Source organism: Dipodomys merriami, unplaced genomic scaffold (assembly GCF_024711535.1).
Source record: "Dipodomys merriami isolate MVZ:Mamm:240054 unplaced genomic scaffold, mDipMer1.0.p SCAF_1, whole genome shotgun sequence".
Lineage (NCBI taxonomy): Eukaryota > Metazoa > Chordata > Mammalia > Rodentia > Heteromyidae > Dipodomys > Dipodomys merriami.
The window spans coordinates 46,573,670-46,594,518 of NW_027202270.1; the positions used below are offsets into that span (position 1 = coordinate 46,573,670).

The 20,849-nt window shown below is 39.5% G+C and overlaps 1 protein-coding gene across 2 annotated transcripts in view; it reads right to left on the reverse strand.

Moving 5' to 3' along the window:
• The window catches only part of Cers6 (ceramide synthase 6), a 288,857-nt gene that overhangs the window by 53,554 nt on the left and 214,454 nt on the right, over nucleotides 1-20,849 (reverse strand). For both annotated transcript variants that reach the window (XM_070021551.1, XM_070021561.1), the window contains exons 6-7: nucleotides 20,516-20,608; nucleotides 2,933-3,061 (exon numbers count right to left, since the gene is read on the reverse strand). In XM_070021551.1, coding sequence (XP_069877652.1) covers nucleotides 2,933-3,061; nucleotides 20,516-20,608 — 222 coding nt within the window. The remainder of the gene's footprint in view (nucleotides 1-2,932; nucleotides 3,062-20,515; nucleotides 20,609-20,849) is intronic.

Below are 20,849 nucleotides of genomic sequence, written 5' to 3' on the forward strand. Positions count from 1 at the left end.
CTTTCTACTTTGGACTGCAGATTTGCTTTAAATAGGCTCAAGGAATATTTCTAGGAGACAGCTTCCTGGCTCAGTCTCATAAACTTAGAAATAAAGAAAGCATCAAGATCATGTTATTTCAGCTAATCCATTTTTTTGGTAGATTTTTCAAAGTTCCAAGTCACTTCCTAGATGAAAGTCACTAATGTTCAGTACATCTCTAAGAAGTAGTTTCAAAATTTATGGCAGTGACTTAAGTGACCACGTTTACATTATATATGAGTTAGGGAGAAAGCCACACCCCTTTATCTGCTCTCACTTTTTTTTTCTTTCTTTTTTTTTTTTTTTGTCAGTCAAGGGGCTTGAACTCAGCCTGCGCACTGTCCCTCACGTCTTCAGCACAAGGCTAGCACTCTACCAATTGAGCCAGAGCACCACCTCTGGTTTTCTGGTGGTTTATTGGAGATAAGAGTCTCATGGACTTTCCTGCCCGGGCTGGCTTTGAACTGTGATCCTCAGATTTCAGCCTCCTGAGTAGGTAGGATTACAGACATGAGCCACTGGCATTCGGCTCTGCTCTTACTTTTTAAGATGGCTTTAAGAGTAGGAGAATTTTGCAGAATCTTGCTCGATTACTTCTTTTTACATTTTTACATGGAACTATAGTACCTACTACGCACCGTACATACATAATGTTATTTCCTACCTGTTGAAAGTTAACTGGGTCATACTGGAAAAGATTGCTGACAGAATAGTCAGAAGTTGTGATTTAATGGTTTTAAGGAATGTACAAAACAATGGGATAAATGTATTCCTAAGAAGAAATACCTTCAGAGTAGAAACCAGGATTATGGGATTTAATTTTCATGGATACTTGGAGTGTAACCCCAAAAATTGTGATAAAAATAATATGTCTGCCTTCTCTTGTATTAGGCAAACCAAGTAATTATTCTTTTATGTTTCCTCATTAATAGCTAATATATAAGCAGATGCATTAACTTGTCAGAACTGGCCAAGCCATAGATCCCATACTAAAGTGTCATTAATTAGATCTTTTCAAATCTTATTTATAATATCAAAGAAAATCCAGGTAGATAATGAAGAAAATTTGCTTGGAATTCTTGATTTCTGGATTATTATAATTTTTTTCTTTTATGGATAAAAGTGGTAGATGATAATTCAACCAATATTTTATGAAGTGCTGCCCTATAATCATCATGCCAGCAATTTCTACAGCAATTAAAGTTGGCTGACTACATGACTGATTAATACATTGTATATTGCTGCATAAATGTTGACTTCTAGGTATATGTAAGATTTAACCAAATTGTAATTGATTTTCAAGAAACCTCCCTTCTACTATATATATTTCTTCTCTAAAAATATGTTGATCAGGGCTGGGAAGGTGGCTCAGTGGTAAAGTGCTTGCCTCACATGCATGAGGCCCTGGGTTCGATTCCTCAGCACCACATAAGCAGAAAAAGCCGGAAGTGGCACTGTGGTTCAAGTGGTAGGGCACTAGCCTTGAGCTGAAGAGCTGAGGGAAAGTGCTCAGGCCCAGAGTTCAGACCCTGCGACTGACAAAATAAAAATAAAATAAATGTTGAACAGTTGCTGAAACAAGGACACGGATGGCCCATTGCAGCAATGATACCCACAAGACACTATGTTAGAAATGAACTTTACAACCTCAGGGCACGGGAGGAGTGAGGGAGGTGGGGGAGGGAAGGGATAGTGGGAGAACAACAAGGGAAGGGGTAACAATGCTGACAAGAAATATACTCATTGCCTTACTCATGTAACTGTACCCCTCTGTACAACATTTTTAAAAATAAAATAAAGTTTAAAAAAAGAATAAAAATCTTAAAGCAAAAAAATATGTAACAATCAAGCTTAAAAAAAAAACCCATAGCCTCAAAGTACTATTGGACTTATCTAGTCCATTAGTACTATTTTTCTGTTCTCTTTAGACACCAGAGGTTTCTAATAAGATGCTGTGTATCTACTTTAAGCCTTAACTAATTGCTTTTATGAGTAGACTCAAATTTATAGACTTTCGGCTTATACTACAGTAACAGGCCATTATTTGAGGATATTTCTATACTTACAATAACAATAAACATTTTAAAGATTGTAAAGCAGTAGGCAGAAAGGAATAAAAACTTAGAATAGATTCTGAGACCCATTTCTATTAGAAATTTTGACTGGCTATACAAATTTCTTAGTATAAAGTGAAAAAACTTTTGAGTGTGACACTTTTTGAGTGTAGTAAATTCTTTACAGTTTCTCTATATAATTTGCAATTCTACATTTTTCATTGTAAAAACACAAGGAATAGGGCTGGGAAGGTGGCTCAGTGCTAGAGTGCTTGCCTTGCATGCATGAGGCCCTGGGTTCGATTCCTCAGCACCACATAAGCAAAAAGAAAAAAGCTGGAAGTGGCGCTATGGCTCCAGTGGTAGACTGCTAGCCTTGAGCTGAAGAGCTAAGGGACAGTGCCCACACCTAGAGTTCAGGCCATATGACTGGACCCCCCCCCCCAAAAAAAAGGTAAGGAATAGATATCTACACGTATATTTATGCAATAAATATTTAATTTTATTGAAATGTATAATTATAACAACAAAACTGGGTTATATATAATTTTTAGATAAATCAGCCTTTTTTACAATTCAAGAAACCATATTAAAATAACTTCTCATTGTAAAAAATATTAAGTGTACAATAGTAAAGGTTCTCATTCTTCTATTAATAAAGCATCCTAGCATGGTTAACTTTTCTTGTGTAAAAGTTTATATATTAATTGAAGGTCCTATTTTTATTAATTTAACCAAAAAATAAATATTCCTCAGTTTCAAAGCACCATCTTGCATAATAACATTGAAGAATACATGATTGTAAGCATTTCAAGAGTCCTTGATTTCTTACTCTTAAAGATGATGGAAATATTTACCTCTAGAAGAGCATCAGCCGAGTCATGAAGACAGAGGACCAGGGTTCCTACTCGGGCCATATTGTTGACATATGAAAAGGTAATCAAGAAAATAGTTACAAGGTGGTGCAGGAACATAATGCCAAAGTCCTTGAGGGAGGAAAAAATACAACCAAGTTAGGGCTTAGCAACATACAGCATTGCCATCCATCCAGTCAACCTTTAAACCAATACCCTCTGAGAACCTCCATAGGTCTAGCATGTAGGATACTAAATTGAGCAAGACCTAATTCCTGACTTTGGGGAGTCTACCGAAGAGTGGAAGAGGCCAGTGTCCAAGGAGAAAGCAAATAATACACACACAAAAGGTACACTAAGAATGATATTTTGTACTAAGCAAACAATTTTTGAAACTATAGGAGATAAATTGTCACAGACTTTCATGTAAAATAGAACACTACTTGGATGCTAACTTTGCTGTGGCTTCGATAACTGCCCCTTAAAGGTTGAAGTTTAAAGCCTTAGATCCTGACCCTGAGTGCTTTTCAAAGGTGGTAGAGCACTTTAAGAGATGGGGCCTAGTGAGAGGAAGTTAGGCTAGGGGGTCTGTTACTGAAGTGGATATTGGGACCTCTCCATATCTTCCTTTCTTCTTCTTCTTCCTCTTCTTCTTCTTCCTCTTCTTCTTCTTCTTCCTCCTCCCCCTCCCCCTCCTCCTCCCCCTCCCCCTCCCCCTCCTCCTCCCCCTCCCCCTCCCCCTCCCCCTCCCCCTCCCCCTCTTCTCCTTCTCCTTCTCCTTCTTCTCCTTCTCCTTCTCCTTCTTCTTCTTCGTCTTCTTCTTGTGCTCCTTCTGCTCCTTCTGCTTCTTCGGCTTCAGCTTCTTCAGCTTCCTCGGCTTCTGCTTCTTGTTTGTCAGTCATGGGGCTTGACCTCTGGGTCTGGGCGCTGTCCTTCACTTCTTCAACTTAAGGTTAGCTCTCTATCACACTTTGTGCAACAGTGCCACTTCCGGTTTTCTGATGGTTTATTGGAGATGAGTCTCATGGACTTTCCTGCCTGGGCTGGCTTTGAACCATGATCCTCAGATCTCAGCCTCCTAAGTGGCTAGGATTACAGGTGTGAGCCACTGGCACCCAGCCATATCTTTATTTCTTTTGGTTCCAATCTGTCTTGTAGTAAGCAACTTCCTCTACCATGTGCTCCAAATCCAATCTGTTGGCTTGCTACAGGTCCAAAAACCATGGACTGAAACCATATGATCAAATGTATAAGTTGATTTATCACAGGTTTTTTTGTCACAGTAACAGAAAGCTAACACAAACTGTAAGAATACTTTTTGGAGCTGGGGTATGGCTGAGTGATAGAGTGCTTGCTTAGCATATGTAAGGATTTGCATTTGATTCAAAGCCCCATACATACAAAGAAGAAAAGTCTTTGAGGCAACAATGCAAATCCAGTTCATGGCCAGCCTGTGACTACAGCTTCTAAAGCTATTTGTTGTTGTTTTTGACCAACATGTGGCTTCTCTTAAGAGATGGCCAGCAATGGTGGGAGGAAAAGAACCTCATGATTTTCAGGCATGATTGTGTGCTGGCTGTGGAAAGCCTGAGAAGCCGAATCATAAGCTTTAAAGTAGTGCTACGGTGTGAAAGAGGCCCTTTCCTCCTAAATGTCTGTGTTAAAATCTGATTAACCATGGTTACAGTGTTAAAGGGTGGGGCTTTGGGATGTGATTAGGTCAGGAGGCCTGACCCCTCTTGAATGGGATTAGTTGCTCTATTAAAGAGGCTCCAGCATGCTCCTGTGAAGAGGAAATGGGACTTCATCAGACTTTAAAACTGGAAGACATAAACTGCTGCTGCTCCTCACATGGTTCTTACTCTGACATTTTGTTTTAGAAGCCTAAATATTGACAGACGTAGTGGTTTGTTTGTTTGTTTCCTCATCTCATGGATTTCTTGAGCTGGGCCTCTCCTCATTATCTACACTTTCTCCATAGTAATTTTAAACAATATCTGGCAGGAGTAATAGTAAATCAACCATTTTTATTTTGGGCAGCTTCAAGAAAGTTACTGCTTGGCCCAAGTGAAAAGATGATCTTTCTTTAATATTATTTATTTCTTTACCATCTAGACATGGTTTGATGTTAGAAACAGCGTCTTGGCCTGATTTTTTCTAATCTGTATTTCTTCCACAGTAAACTGAATTTCAATGGAACTTAAGGGCAAAGGTTGATGCTCTTCCTAAAACCTTTTGAGAAAGAGGAATACTTCCCTCTAGATGATTCCTCAAGAGAGATAAATTATCAAAAAGAAAATGTATCCTGAGAACCTGACCTATGAGCAAATCATGATTAGGAAAAACAAGGCTACATGTAGGCATAACCTGGTAGAACTCTTATTAAATTTCTATCCTTGGGAGTTAAGATCCATGTGGCCATTTATTTACTAAAAAATATTTATTGAGTATTTACTGCATCCTAAGCTTTGGAGATAAATAAGTAAACAAAATGGACACAGACTTCTGTGCTTTGTGGAGGTCATATGTTCTAGTTATTATGTTATTGAACTTAATAAATAAATCCTCTTTTATGCTATGGGGGACAGGTAATCATGTTAAGGGGATGGTAGGGAGTTCTGGCTGCTAGAAGAAATAGTGGTGGTAAGTAATAGGGTCAGGGCAAACCTCTTAGAAGGAGACTAGCCACAGAGATGGATAGGTGTCATAATATTCCCTGGAGAGAAAGCAAAGCTGACTCCCTTCTGCCTTCCCTCCCTCCCTCCATTCTCCTATTCTGATGTTCAAAAAACAGCAGGGAGTTAAACAGGAGTAGAGCGAGAGAGGAGTGAATGTTAGAGGATAACCTTACGGAATTTTTTCCCACTAGTTTCTTTCTACCTGTTAAACTTATTTTTAAAAAGATGTTTTAACTCTGGTAATAGAAGGTAATAACTCTACTATTTAATCTCTACTATACAGATACTCCTCTAGGAAAGATTTGTACTCAAGATGAATTAGAATTAAAAGGTGAAGAGTCAAATTATTTCTGGATTTTTTTTTTTGGGGGTCCGGTCGTGGGGCCTGAACTCTGGGCCTGGGTGCTGTCCCTAGGCTCTTCGGCTCAAGGCTAGCACTCTACCACTTGAGCCACAGCGCCACTTTTTCTGCTTATGTGATGCTGAGGAATCGAACCCAGGGCCTCAAGCATGCAAGGCAAGCACTCTACCACTGAGCCACCTTCCCAGCCCCTATTTTTGTAATTTTAAAAATGGTTTCATTTACTACATTAGAGTATCTATGACACACTCACATTGAGACAGAATAGAGAGATGAGGATAGGGAAATTCTTTTAAAACCAAACATCAAAAGGGTAGGTGGGATCCTTTGAGTGGATCTCAAGACTGGTGATTTTTGTGTAGAAAATGGGAAGGTGAGGGGCCCTCGTGCATGGTAAGGTGACAGCCGTCAGCCCTATACGGCAGGAGGACCTTCCTTTGGTTCTATTCTCCAGTTTTCCCCAAGAACAAGTTTGGGCAACAATGCTCAGGTTGACAGATGCTCAGCCAAGCTACTTTGATTCCATGAATTACATTGGCACCAACAACTAAGTCAAGTTCAGTGGTAAGCTCTTTATAGATTTAAGTTACTCTCTTATACACAGGGAACCTGGAGGTCCCATATGTCTCTTCTTTGTCTAAGCTTCCATGTTTTCTCCTGCTGTAGCCAGTGTGCTCCCATGACTTCTATTCTTGTCTCTGATTTGCCAGGTGGAGGGGCCATTTTCTTGTTGGCCCCCACTTACCTATCCTGGCCCTGTAGCTGCCTTTATCCCAACTCAGGGAGGTATAGATTTCAAATTTCTCTTTCCTAGCCTAATTCATTTAAGTACTTTTGGTTAGTTTGTCTGGGTTCAGACAATTTCCATTTTTTAAAAAAGACAAAGGACAGGAAAGCCAGCATCTTACAGATATGCCTAGACTTAGGAAGACTATGTGCTTCTTACGTAGTTGATGGACAAGCCTGGCGGACTTATTGCATGAAAACCAACTTGCAATCCAGGCTCCAACTCATTAATTTCATAATTTTGACTAAAGGCATCAATATCCTCATCTGTACAATTAAGAGGTTGGATTAGGTTATTTTAGAGCAGTCATTTCTGTAATTCTAGGCTTGGTAACGACAATGATTAAGCTCTATTTGAAGTCATTAATCTAATTTCATGCCTGTATTAATTAGAAAGGGAGAATAATGCACTCACACAGGAATGTGCACACACCTTCTAGAGGCTCAGAAGCCTTTGCTGTTACTACTGTTGGAAGTTTAAAAACTCAGATTCAGGGGGAGAGGCGGGGGGAGGATGGGATGGGAAGGGGAAACAAAGGAGGAGGCTACAATGCTTGATAAGAAATGTACTCATTATCTTGCCCATGCAATTGTAATCCCTCTGTACAGTATATTCACAGTAAAAAAAACTCAGATTCAATACTTTTAATTGTCTAAATCGTTTTGTCTACACTTTGGTGAATATTCTTGGGGTTCATTTTCTCTCCTGGAAAGTGCTTCTCATTTATAGATAACTATATTTACTGAGGTAAATAATATGCTAGTTTCCTACATGAGGTCAGATCATTTTTTAAGTGAAATGCAATAGTTTCTCTTCTTTTCCATTCTCCAAACTAGTCATGTTGCACTGACAGTGAATACCACTATTGGAAATATTACTGACAGTGAATACCACTATTGGAAATATTACCTGCCTTGCACAAATCAATTCTAACTGACCACAGCCAGGCTGAGCATTGTGTTCTCTCTCTGACACACACACACACACACACACACACACACACACACACACACACACACACACACACACACACACACCACACATCTGTTGACCCTTCTTCTACCCCTTTTTCCACCAAAGCATATCAGTTTTCAGCTGTGGTCCCTGCTGGGCCACAAAAATGATGGTTATTGATTGTCCTCTGAGTCTAATGAGTAATTACTCACAGGTGGCACCTACGTGTGTAGGCTGGTTCTAAAATTCTGAGAGTCTTTGTAGTATCTAGAAGTGCCTTCAATTTTTAAAAGTAGCTAGTCCAAATGTCCCAAGCAGATAATAAGAATGGCACTGATAACATTTTCCACTGGAACATGAAATTTATTCTCTCCAGGCCATTGTTTAGGAGACTCTATCACCTAGATACAATGTTCTATAGACAGAAGCTACTTCAAGACAATGGCTCAGTTAAAGTGCAGCTATTCTACTATGTTTCTGAAACATAACTAGATTAAAATATACAGTGCTTTACTTCAATAGTCCAGTGTGTTTGTATTTGCCTCTGTGTTATGTGCACATTTTCAAGACTAGATAGCCATGTTTCTGACCAGGAAAAATCCTCCCCACATCTCCCATTCTTCAGGTCTGAATGATTGGTATTCTTTAGTTCATTTTTAAATATGAATTAATACAAATTGATTAAAACATTTATGGAGGATTAGGATTGCTTTATAATTAAGTTTCCTAATTCATATCTAACATAAATGTCAATAGCAATGCCCTTGAATGTATGAAGGCTCCTTGTTTAAAAAAAAAAACAACTAGCCTTGTTTTTCAGATTTCTGCATATAAATTCTCTGGTTCTAAGAAACATTTGCTTTATTATTGTGGAGTTCAGGGTTATATCCAGAGCAAGAGACTGATTTTCTCTTATCCATATCTTCATAAGTACGAACAAAGCAGGAAGAATGGATTTTTGTCTTTTATATTTCTGCGGCAAAAGCATCAGACACAATTAAATACCTTCCATGAAAGCCATGCAGTCACAATTTTCTGTGTTACGCACATCCTTTCATCCAGCACACTTCTTAGAATAGGCATTGAAAGGATTCAAATAACAGTTCTTACACAAATTGTCCATTTAGATTTTATCAATGTAGGGTAGAAAAAACCCTCCATGCTCCTATTTGTAACTGCCAAAAGTAATCAAGGCACAGACTACAGATCATATTTAAGGAATCTAGAACAGTTCTATTCTGTTTGATTTCCATGTCAGCCACTAATGGGTTCAGGTAAAATTATAGCTACCCAAATTCTGTCCCCAACTATTAATTTATAACTAGCATTTTAAACTCAGTTCTCTGAGGGGACTTTTTTTTACATTAAAGATATTAACATGAAACCAAACAGATGTACTACTCATGAAGATGTAAGTTAAAGGTGCCATGGGAGACAACTTCATTCATGAAGACTACACTGTAAAGAGTCTTTGAAATGAGGCTCTATCTCCTGGAGGTAGTTTCCAAATTCATCTGGAAACACATGCCTTTATGAAAACAAAATCCACTCATTTTTTTTCCTTAAAAAGACATATTTATACCACAAACGAGAATGTCCTTTAAATTTTCATTGCTGGATAAAGTATTATTTTGCACACTCTCTTCTGAGAATTATCTTTGCAGCTGAGTAAAGAACACTAGGGAGCTCCTCATAAAAGGAACCAGAGCTATGAGATGTTAATTGAGGGCTGATTTAGATGTTCGCTGATGGTGAAGACTATGAAACCTTACTAAAAGTAAGAGGCAAAGGAGAGATGTAAATGGCATGTGTGGATTTTCCTGAATTTATAGGTAATTAATAAACTTACAGTCTAACTTATGTGATTAGAAATTAGGAACTTAAGGACAGATCACTCAAAAAGGTCTTTAAGCTCTCTAGGAAACAAAAGGTCAGCATCATATTTTAACACTGGCTTTCTCCTTTCCCTTTCTCTGTCTCACAGTCTTTCTCTCTGTATCTGCCTTCCCCTCTTCTCCCTCCTTGCACCATTTCTACTCTTTAAGACTCATAAGTTATTTTGTTTCAGAATTGAAATAGGCTAAGGTCAGATCTGTGTTGGTAAATAAAGTTTTATCAGAACACTCTTAAGCCTGTTCGTTCAGCTTTTGTCTATGGCAGCTTTCTTGCTACAGATTCAGCCTTGAGTAATGACAACACAGCCTGTAAGCCCCACAAGTTTAAAATATTACCTGTTCCTTTGCAGAAAAATGTTATAACTCCTGTTTCAGAGTCAATCACAGAATGGGAATTGTAATCATGTAATCTGAGAGTCAGTGATTGCATAGCTACGGTAAACTTCAGCATATGTTCTTCTGACAAAGGATGTGTAGGAGATATCTCACAGATATTCTGAAGTATGCCATTAAATATTAACTTTGAAATTCAAATAAACTATAAATAAAGAGTTCTAACAGAAACCTCCATCAGAAGTCTCAAGATCCGTTATAACTACAAGACAACCTGAAAGGCCCCCACCTTTTTCTCTTCCAGCTCCAAAAGGAAAAAAAGCTGCTTTGTTTCAGCATGACTTTTCTTTATGGCTTCTGGAAACACAGAAATGAAATGGGGATCTGCAGTGTAAGCAGAGTTTACCCAATTTTTCTCCTGTGCAACATTTATGGTCCTGCCACAAGATCAGGAACTCATAATCTTGTCTACAGTGAATTATTTAGTTAATATTTAATCTCTAATTGATTTTATTACTGTGGAAAAGGAGACAATAGCATTTTATTTGTGCAATAGAAAACAATATGATAGTGTTCACAATCACTTTGGTTGGGCCTGGCCAGAATGTGGTGCTTGATTTGTGATACCCTTGAGTCACTCTTCATGGTTTCCTTCCTGTACCCAGCAAAAGTGCACTCTGCAGAGTGACTCTGCATGAGTTTTAATAATACATAGCTGCTGCTTCTGAATTTTAGATCCTTAGGTTTTATATCACTACCTGGCTTATCCAGTCACAAGTGCCTGGACCTGTAGGTCTTTGTATGGCCCTTTGGGGTTTGGTTTAAATTTCCCTTGGCCCAGCTGCAATAATCTGTATAGCCTATAGTGTGTTTGTGTGTATGTACGAGTGTGTGTGTCTGTGTGTGTGTGTGTGTGTGTGTGTGCGTGTGTGTGTGTGTTGGGGGGTAATTTCTGAGATGTATAGAATGTTTAAAGTGATACATGGGTTAACAGATGAAAGTCCCATTTTCTGGCAATACTATATGACATCAAGACCACCCATTTGGAATTTCACTCATCCATTAGAATGCATGATATTATATCATTTGCAAAGAAAGCAATGGACCTGGAAAAATTATGTTAAGTAAAGTAAATCAGGCCCAGAGAGACAAAAAATGCCTTAATTTCTCTCATATGTAGAAGCTAAAACTAGTTTGTAAATGTACAAATAAACATATATGGGGTTGTATGTAAATGTACAGAAATGTATTAACTGAAGTATATTTGCAGGAGAAAATTCAAACAGTATAATTCCTTAGATAAACTAACTCACTGTCCAACAAAATGAGTATCAGAAAACTAGCACTTGGAGGGTGTATGTCAGGGGAGGTCAAGGGGAAGGGAGTAGATAAATGAAGAGGAGCAGAGTCATTCTATTCAATATCTTTTACAAAATGAAGAAAATTGAGGGGAGGGGTTGGGCTGGGAGGGATGGTAGAGAATGATGAAAGAGGTTACATTAATCAAGATGCATTGACCTATAAAATGATTAATTGAATGGTAACTCCTTTGTACAACTACTTAAAACAATACAAATGTAAGTATAACTTTTTTATTTTAGTTTTAAAAGAATGCCTATTTGAGTTGAAAGCATACAGAGTGACCATAAGGGGGCAGGCTGACTCAATTAAAACCTGCACTACTGCAGGACTCCAAAGCCCTTGCTGAAGGTGCTGACAATGGGCAATCAGAACTCAATTTTTGTGCTTTAGATAGAAGATCAAGAAAATCTTAACTAGGTCAGCCAGGTTGGGATGGTGATATGAGCTGTCAGGAAGACTTCAGGAGAGATCATTATCTCCATCAGCTTTATTGTCCCTCCTCAAACACCAGAAGGCTAGATGTAGATTTCACTAGAAGTTACCCCTTGTCTTCCTGCAGACCTCTAGTCATGCAGGTTTTACTGGCTTAAATGCTCTCAATCATTCTTGACTGCCTGGCAAACTCCTCCCCATTGCCCTTTCTAATTTGCCTACTGATTTTCATGTGCCAAAGACTCCATCTGTCACTGATGTATGGAGACCGAGGCTACAGAGGTGTTGTATAAATACCCTGGCCACAGGCTATAGTAAGATCTGTGCGCAGGCTGTGGCTGTAAGCTCAGGTTCTCAACCACCTTAGTTGGCCTCTTAGAAACAAGGACATGAGGGAAGGCACTATGAGGAGGACTCAGAGAGAACATTTGGAAAGCATACAGAAACCAACCATGGCTTTGAGCTAGGAGGGCTCCCTGGTCATAGGAGGCTGAAGGAAAGAAGAAGAATGGACTTGTTGGAATTAATGAAGAGAAAAACTCCAGGAATTTCTGCTTTCAGGGAGATAGTTACAGGGATAGGCCAAGCTTTCTCAGAAGAAGCTGAACTTTCCAATTTAAGATAGAATATCCCAAAGACCAGAGGCACCTCAGAGAACAGGATATCCCTAAATTGAAGGACCAGAGAGCCCTGGACCTATATCAATGACTAAGTGCTCTGCCATGTTACATTGCTTCAAAGCTACATGACCCTCCTGTGCTACAAACGTCAGCAAGCAGCTAGGCATGTGACAGCTGCAGGACGGCCCTGGGAGTGATCATATGACTGAGATCGTCAGATGCTTCTGAGAGTTGTGTTTTTGAAAAGGCACATGATGGTGGATTGCTAGAGTAAGCCAGTCATTAGGGCAGCCTTAGATTTAACCCCACAAATTGCAGGCAATCCCTTTCTCCACTCCCCACCCACAGCACTGGAGTGAGATGCATTCTATCACAGATGGTGGCTTATTAACATGCTCTGGCATCTGTGAATGATGCACGGCCTGTGTTGACAAGCACTAGCCATGAGGTTACAGAGGAAGTTCTGTATCCTTCTCTGCCTCTCTCCTAGTGGACAGATGTCACCTTGGTGTGGATTAGCTTTCCAAGTTGAGGTCTGAGGCAGTGCCTCAGAGTTGTGTTTGTAGAGAAGAGTGCTAATCTAACTTGCAGTTCTCACACATTTGGGTCTCGGGATCCCTTTATTCTTCAAAATCATTGAAGGTGCCAAAAAGTGCTTATGTGGATTTTTTTCTATCAGTATATACTACATTCAATGGTTATACTGAGAAATGAAAATATTATGTTAAAGAACAAATTTCACTATATCAACAATTTTTGGGGTGGGGTCAGTCCTGGGGCTTGAACTCAGGATCTGGGTGCTATCCCTGAGCTCTTCAGCTCAATGCAAGCACTCTACCATTTGAGCCACAGCACCACTTCTGGTTTTCTGGTGGTTAATTGGACATAAGAGTTTCATGGACTTTTCTTGACCGGGCTGGCTTTGAGCCATGATCCTCAGATCTCAGCCTCCTGGGTAGCTAGGATTACAGGCGTGAACCACCAGTGCCTGGCTCAACAAATATTTTTTATGAAGAGCAACTATGTTTTCCAAAATGACAGTGGAAATGGCACTGTTTCATGTTATTGTGAATGTCTTTGATGTCTGGCTTAATACAAAAGAATTGAATACTTGGAAGTGGTGCATGCGGTGGCTCAAGCGGTAGAGCGCTCGCCTTGAGTTGAAGAGCACAAGGACAGTGCCCAAGCCCAGAGTCCAAACCCCACAACAACAACAAAAAAAAAAAAAAAGAAAAAGAAAAAAAAAGAATTGAATACTAAAGACCAGGCATGTTTTCTTGTACCTGTAATCACAGGTGCAATCCTATTTGTAATCCATGTGGGTGGAAGAAATCAGGAGGATAATGGTTTGAGACCAGTATGGGCAAAATGTAGTGAAAATCCATTTTGACAAATGTATTGGGTACAGTAAAGGTCATACTTGTAATGCCAGCTATGTGGGAGATCTAAGTAGAAGGATCACTGTCCATGGGCAAAAAGCTAGATCCAATCTGAAAAAGAATAAAACAGGAAGAGCTAAAGTGCTTGGCTAAAGCAAGCACAGGGCCCTAATTTCAAAACCTATGAATGTGAAAAAATAAAGTTGGATTGCTACCACTAGTTATACATTTAATCTGTTGTCAGGTGTTGTTTCAACAACAAAGCACTGGACAAGAATGCACCATCACACAAATACATAGTTGGAAAAGCATATTAATAGCTAAATAATTGCTTTCTGAGTAGTTATGTTACTTCTTTTCCGTACACAAAATGTGATAAGTTAGATATTCTCAAAGGTGAGTGCACTGTGGGATCTAGAATCACATCAGATCACTTCCTATTCTGTTACAGCAGTCCACGGTGTGGCTTGCTCCTGGAACGCATCTTTCACCCATGATTTTATAACATAATGTTCCGGTCATTTGGAAAATACTGGTTCACTGGGTTAACCTACCAAAGTCACAAGGCGGGATCGCATAGTTTTCCAGCCCTTCCTCCAAGTCAAAGTAGGGGTCCATAGAGAAAAAGCAACTTGTAATTAGTATATGTCTAGGATAGTCCTAGCAGAGGATCACAATAGCTCATTAGCTAGGTACATATGACCATGTAAAATGATGCTAATTGAAATGAACACCAAGATATGGAACGAGGATTTTTTGTTTTCTAATTTTGTTTTTGTTTTAATGTGCTGTGTGAAGTTATTTCTCTTTTCTTTCACCTTTTTTTCTCCTTTTGGTTTATCTCCTATTGTCATTGTTTGTTGATTTTGGTACCCTGTGTCTTGTGTATATGTTTATGTGATTTGGGGAACAGAAGGGGAATCACAAAATAGCGAGACAAAGGACAAAGGGTGAACCAATGCAACAGGGATACTCACAAGACACCATGTTGGAAATGAACTTTACAATTTGGGGAGGGAGGATTCGGGGGAAAAGGGAAGGAAAGTTAGGAGAAAAACAAGGCAGGGGGTAACAATGTTCAACAAGAAATGTACTCATTATCTTACTTATGTAGCTGTCACCCCTCTGTACATCACCTTTACAATAACATGAAATAACATTTTTTAAAAAGTAACTGTTTGCATTCACTGGACAAAGAACTACAAATGTGTGATTTTTCTTGAGCCACTAATATGTCCTGTGGTATAGTGCCTACTCCCCTATTTCTTCACATACAGAACATTTGCAATGTGCACTCGGGAGGCTGGGAAGGGATGGGAAGGGGAAACAAAGGAGGAGGCTACAATGCTTGATAAGAAATGTACTCATTATCTTGCCCATGTAATTGTAACCCCTCTGTACAGTATTTTCACAATAAAAAAAAGACTAGAGTCTAACTTTTTATCATGCAGGGTTAGCGTCACACCATAATATTCTTCCCTATGACTGCCATATACCTGGGACTACAGATATGAACCATTTACAACAGGTATATTTGTGGAGATGAGGGTCTCACTATTTGCTGGCCTTAAATCTTGCTCCTCCTGATCGCTGCCTCCCAGGTAGCTGGAATGATTATGAAGAGGAGCTAACTTAATTAGTTCAGTCCTTGAGTTTCCTTAGTAAGGACACTAAATGATCTGAGGATAGTGGGTCAAAGCCAGCTCAGGCAAGAAAGTCCATGAAACTCTTATATCTAATTAACCTCCAAAAAGCCAGAAGGAGAGTTGTTGTTCAAGCCGCACAATCCTATCATGAGTGAAAAAGCTAAGGGACAGCACCTAGGCCCTGAATTCAAGTTCCAAATGGGACATGCACACACACATGCACACGCACGCACACACACACACCACTACCACCACCACCACCACCACCACCACACCACATAACACTCAAGTGTGTTAGTTTTTACTTTTATTCAACCAAATTTTGGTGATTGGGTGCCAGGTACTGCATAGGCTGTATAGTTCCTTCACTTCACTCTGTGCCATTCCTGTGACCTCATAAGAAGATTAAAGCACTAAAGATAAAGCCCTAAAGGCAAGATGTGCACCAGGCTGGGCTCCAAAAGGGGCTAACTACTCAAAGTAGTAGATGCTGGCTATGCTCTACAAAAAGTTACCAGAGAGTAAGCATAAGAGTAATCCTGTCCACAGGATTCTTGCTATACAGAACCATCTTGCTTCCTTTCCCCTCTGAGGTAAAAGAAACCATACATGATGGAACATTTTTTTTCTTCTCAGGTTAAAACCAAGAGAGGAACAAATTGATTCCATCAGCAGGCCCTGGGCCTCTGCCAAGGATGCTTCCCTGGATATAAGCTGGGCCCAACCCTGGGCTGAGGGCCCAGGCCTTAGAGCCAGACAGCAGCATGGTTAAAGGGACACAAGGTTTGGACGTAAGCAAGCTGTTCTGAGCTCAACACAGCAGTATTTATGAGCTTCCCTTGGAAAATGAAAATGCACAGGAGAAATGTTCATCACCAACATGTGCCAAAGAACAGAGTTGTAAAAGACAGAAAGCCTTGGGGGAAAAAAAAGCTGTTGCCAAAAGTGTTGAGTACTAAGAATATGCTTGGTTTAAGATGATATCTTAATTATTTTTTAATTAAAAAAAGAGGAAGACGAGATGAAGGGGGAAGGCAAAGAATAATTAGGAGAAATTCTAAAAAACATTTTACATATTTTGTAAAATTTATTATAAGTCCAATATATACATATTGGCTAGTCCTTCTGTTCTAGTAAGATTAATAATATTTCTCTTCACTAATCAAATAAGGACCAACTCTGGAAACAATTAAGAGGCAATGTGCTCTGTCAACACACAGAGAAGGTAACATCTCTCTCATGGCAAACTATAGCTTCTTGGTGAAAACAGAAATTCTTCAACAGTGAAAAAGTAAAAGGGTTTGTGAATATGAAGGTAAGTGAAAAAGATTCGTGAAACCATCCATAAAATTGATGTTTAAACCTCACTTGAGAGTTTGATATATGAGCTTGGATTTAGTGCTTATAAATCTTGGCCCCTGTTTGAAAATGGTTATTCCAGGTTATAGTCATTGAATCCGGGAGCCAAAGAAGCATTTAATGACCCTTCTTTCCACGGGCTCATCAACAGCCTGTCTGCACAGGTTGCTTTCCACATTGCATGGCTGATGGTGATTTTCAAACATCTTGATCATTTCATGATTGAGAAGAAAGGTTGTTTTTAGAAGCTTTAGTTCATAGCTCCAGAATAGAAGGTAGCGGGTATATCTGGTAACTGGAATGTTCCATAAATTGTGGCTGGTGGTGAGAAGAGCAGGTCCTCCAGGTGGGACTGTAATGAGGACAGCACCGTCAAGGGTCCTCTGGGAGGAGGGGAGAGCAAGAGCCAGAATGCTATAATGAGGTGGCTCAAGGGAAAGGCCTTCCTTATTACAAGCTAGGATAACTAAAAAGCAAGTCTGGCAGTGGCCACATAATCTGTGCAAGAAAGCACAATAAGCTGGCTGTGCTAGCAAAATACAAAAAGTACTTTCCCAAAAGAGAAGTGTTGGACATCTGAAAGGAGTCATCAGAGTTGACTTGAAAAAAAGTCAAATTAACTTCCAAACATTGACAATACATATAGACAGTCCTAAGATATATAGGGTATAGTCCTCCAAGTCTCAAGCTAAGTTGATCCTTTGTAAGTTTTCCTTGCTGATTGCAAATATGCTAAAATCACACAAAACAATATATTTCAACTTTTGAATGCAATTCATTTAGGAAAATACCGAGATCACTGTCATAGGCTTTATAGCAATGAAGACTCGCGGAGCTCCACTGGCTCACTGAAAGGTGGGTTACAAGTACAAGGAGAAAGCTCAAGCGAGTGGAGGGGCTTTGGTGCCTTTTTGAACAGCAATATCTTGCTAGGGCTAAACTTCTGGAAATAAAGGCTAAGTTTCTGGAAACGAAGGATGAGAACTTCCTACCTTAATTAATCTCCTTGTCTCTGGACGGCACTCCTAATTCTTAATCAAGATGAGCCAATGAAACGAGAAAGAACTGTCATGTCAACAGTGCGTTAGAGGCAGAGGTAGGCAGGAAGTGTGTGTAGCACACCTGTGTATGAGTCACGGCGACCTTTGTCTGGCAAACACAAGCTCTAATTCATTCCCACATTCCTGGCCTGGAGAACTCACACAGACTTCCTGGTATCCATTTTCTCAGGATGAAGAAAGAGAAAGAATGTTCTACTCCTCTTGTTTTGTTCTATAAGTATTATATATAAATGGATAAATGGACTCCTCCAGGATAAATGGAATCCTCCAAAAGAGTATAAAACATAAAAATGGGCCTATTATGGAACATGGCACATACAATATCAGCTTGTAAGATCTGTTGCTTATACTACAGCAGAGATCTATTTGGGATGTCTTTGCTGAAGAGTCTCTAAATGCTTCTAGAAGCTGCCCCAGTGTGTTTGGTGCAATCTATAAGGGAAATGATGAACTGTGGGTTACTGCAGGGTCATCCATTCGGCCTTTGCTAGATCTGACCGAGACTGTCCATTTTGTTTTGAAGATTGAGAGCATATACTATGGCCTGGCAGGCATAAATGTCAGGAGAGACTTGATTTTGCCAGTCTATGCAGGCCACTACTACTAGAAAGAGGAAGAGCATTCTTAGGAAGGGGGACTCAGGTTGTAGGCTTCTAAATTTCTATGTGATTTTCAGCTGCCACTTGGATACAAATTTGCAATTTAGCAGATTAGTGATTCAACCAAGAATGATATATTACAGTACTGTGCTCTACCATCATGTACAGTCCTGTCTACAAAGGAATTGAGACCATGTATTCATTCACACCTAAGCACACCAATCACTACCACAGCTGGGTGTGTTGATAGTCAAGAGGGGGGCAAAGAGGAACATATCCTGCTGCTATAGACTAAATGTTTGTATTCCTGTTGGACTCCTCAGCTCCGAAGTAATACCTTTTGCCTGCCTGAATAGAATTTGTGTGTTATAAAGGAGGTCTCCAGAGAGACACGTGTCCCTTCCACCATGAGAAGGTCGAGAAAGGAGGTGACATCTTAGAGACTCTGAATCTTAGCACCATGATTTAGAATATCAGAAATGGATTTCTGTTGTTTGTTACTGACTCAGTCTATAATAATTTCTTATTATAGCCTAAGTAAACGAAGACATTTCTCCATTTCCTCCACAACTAGAGAAAGGGGAGGGGCAGGTTGCCATACTGTAAAGACACAATATGGTAAGTGTAAGATGCTCTCTTGAGCTAAACACAGCGAGGCTTGTAGTAACACCCTTTGAGGGGATAAAACACAGTTTCAAAGAAGAGGTTACTTTAAGGGTAAGTCTGGTTTGTTGACAAGGGAGAAATAAGAACATAGTCTAGCTACAGGCAGGTTTTGCATAGAACAAAGATGCATAAGAAAAATGAGTATTTTTGGACAAAAGTGAGAAGATACTTCTAGTTAGCACTTGTGGGTGTTGGACGAGGGTAACAGACCTGAAGAAGAGATGCTATCGACAGTACTGAATATTACTTGAGGTAGTTTGGGTTTTTCTTGAAGACTTTAGAAACATTCTTTAGCAGGCAGATAAGAGTGATGATCAGTACACAGACCATTAGGAAGCTATTATAATAAGGCTGGGTGAATGCAGAGAAGACTCAGACTAAAGGTGCTGATGACATTAAGGAAGTGGGAAACACCCCAGCTTCCCTGACTGTTGTTAGAAGGATTATTGGAGAAAGAACAAAATGGGCTGATCATATATTCAGTTGGGAACATTTTGCATGTAAGATTCAGTTTCCTTAGTTATAAAATAAATGTTAGCAAATTTCTAATTAGAATTGGAGTTGTTACGAAGTTTAAATAATACAACAACCAAAGAAAGAACACAATACTATTCCTTATGACTAGAAATGTGGAAGTGTGAACCCTCCAAAAAATCCAAGTCAGAAGAGAAACATTTGAGATTTATTGGCACATGAATTATACATGGTTGGAAGTGTGGTAAGGTATAAGTAAGCTCCATCATCCAGGGATTTATCATCCTGTAACTTGTGTCAGGAGCCCTGGTACACCAAAATATATAGCACCTCAGGCATTAAGATGGAGGCCAGTGAAGCAACTTTGAAGGTTTGATCCCAGTGTGGGAATATTGAGAAAATGGTGTTGAATAAAAAGCAAGCAGTGAATAACCCCAGGGTAATTCTTCCCAGAGACTGGTAGAATGGAAACAGAAAGAACAGCCTAACACTCAGGGCATCATGAGTACTTTCAGTAAAAGCCATTGTAGTACAGGACAGGGAGTGGTGAAACCAGACAACAACTCCTTTAGGAAGACTGCATTTCTGAGATACATTTTAACACTTGATAATACTTTCATGGAGGAATTCATTCTGCATGTCTGCAACACGGAGCATTTACTCACAGCAGTCACAAAACCACCTTTCTTATTTAATTTGGAGAACGTAGGGACTTGAAAGGCAGACTGAGAAAATGACTGCTGTCTGGATTTATTAGGTCTCTTGTTTTTGCATAGAGAACAGAACATTGAGTTTGAGGGAAAGAGTGAAGGGAAAGAGTAGTAAAATATAAAGTCTCACAAACATAGTAAGTATTCTCTAACAAAGCAGAAAGCAGTGCTCAACCAGGCACTGCCTGAAGAGAAGTGAGTATCTTAGAGACTTTACTCACCTGCTGCTAAAGATAGGTTTGCAAGCCTTTATGACATAGCCACTCTTACCTTCCTTTTGATATCCGTGAATTGGGAAAACATTAAAGACCAATAAAATGACAGCTCCAAGATGTAATAGTAGTGAAGGTCAGTTGTCAGTGGCTGAGGATGAAAGGAAAGAAGGAAAAATGGATAGTTAATAGGGAACCCAACTTGTATCCCAAACAGATCAAGCTCAGGGCTAAAAGGTAACATGGTCTCATGCTACACAATGAAGTACCTGTCCTATTCTCTTTGTGGATAGGGGGGCTCTCAAGGTTACCTCTAATCCATAGCTCAATGACTTATTTTTCTTTTCATCTCAAACCCAAAATGCATTAACCAGGGTGAATAGTTCTGGGTT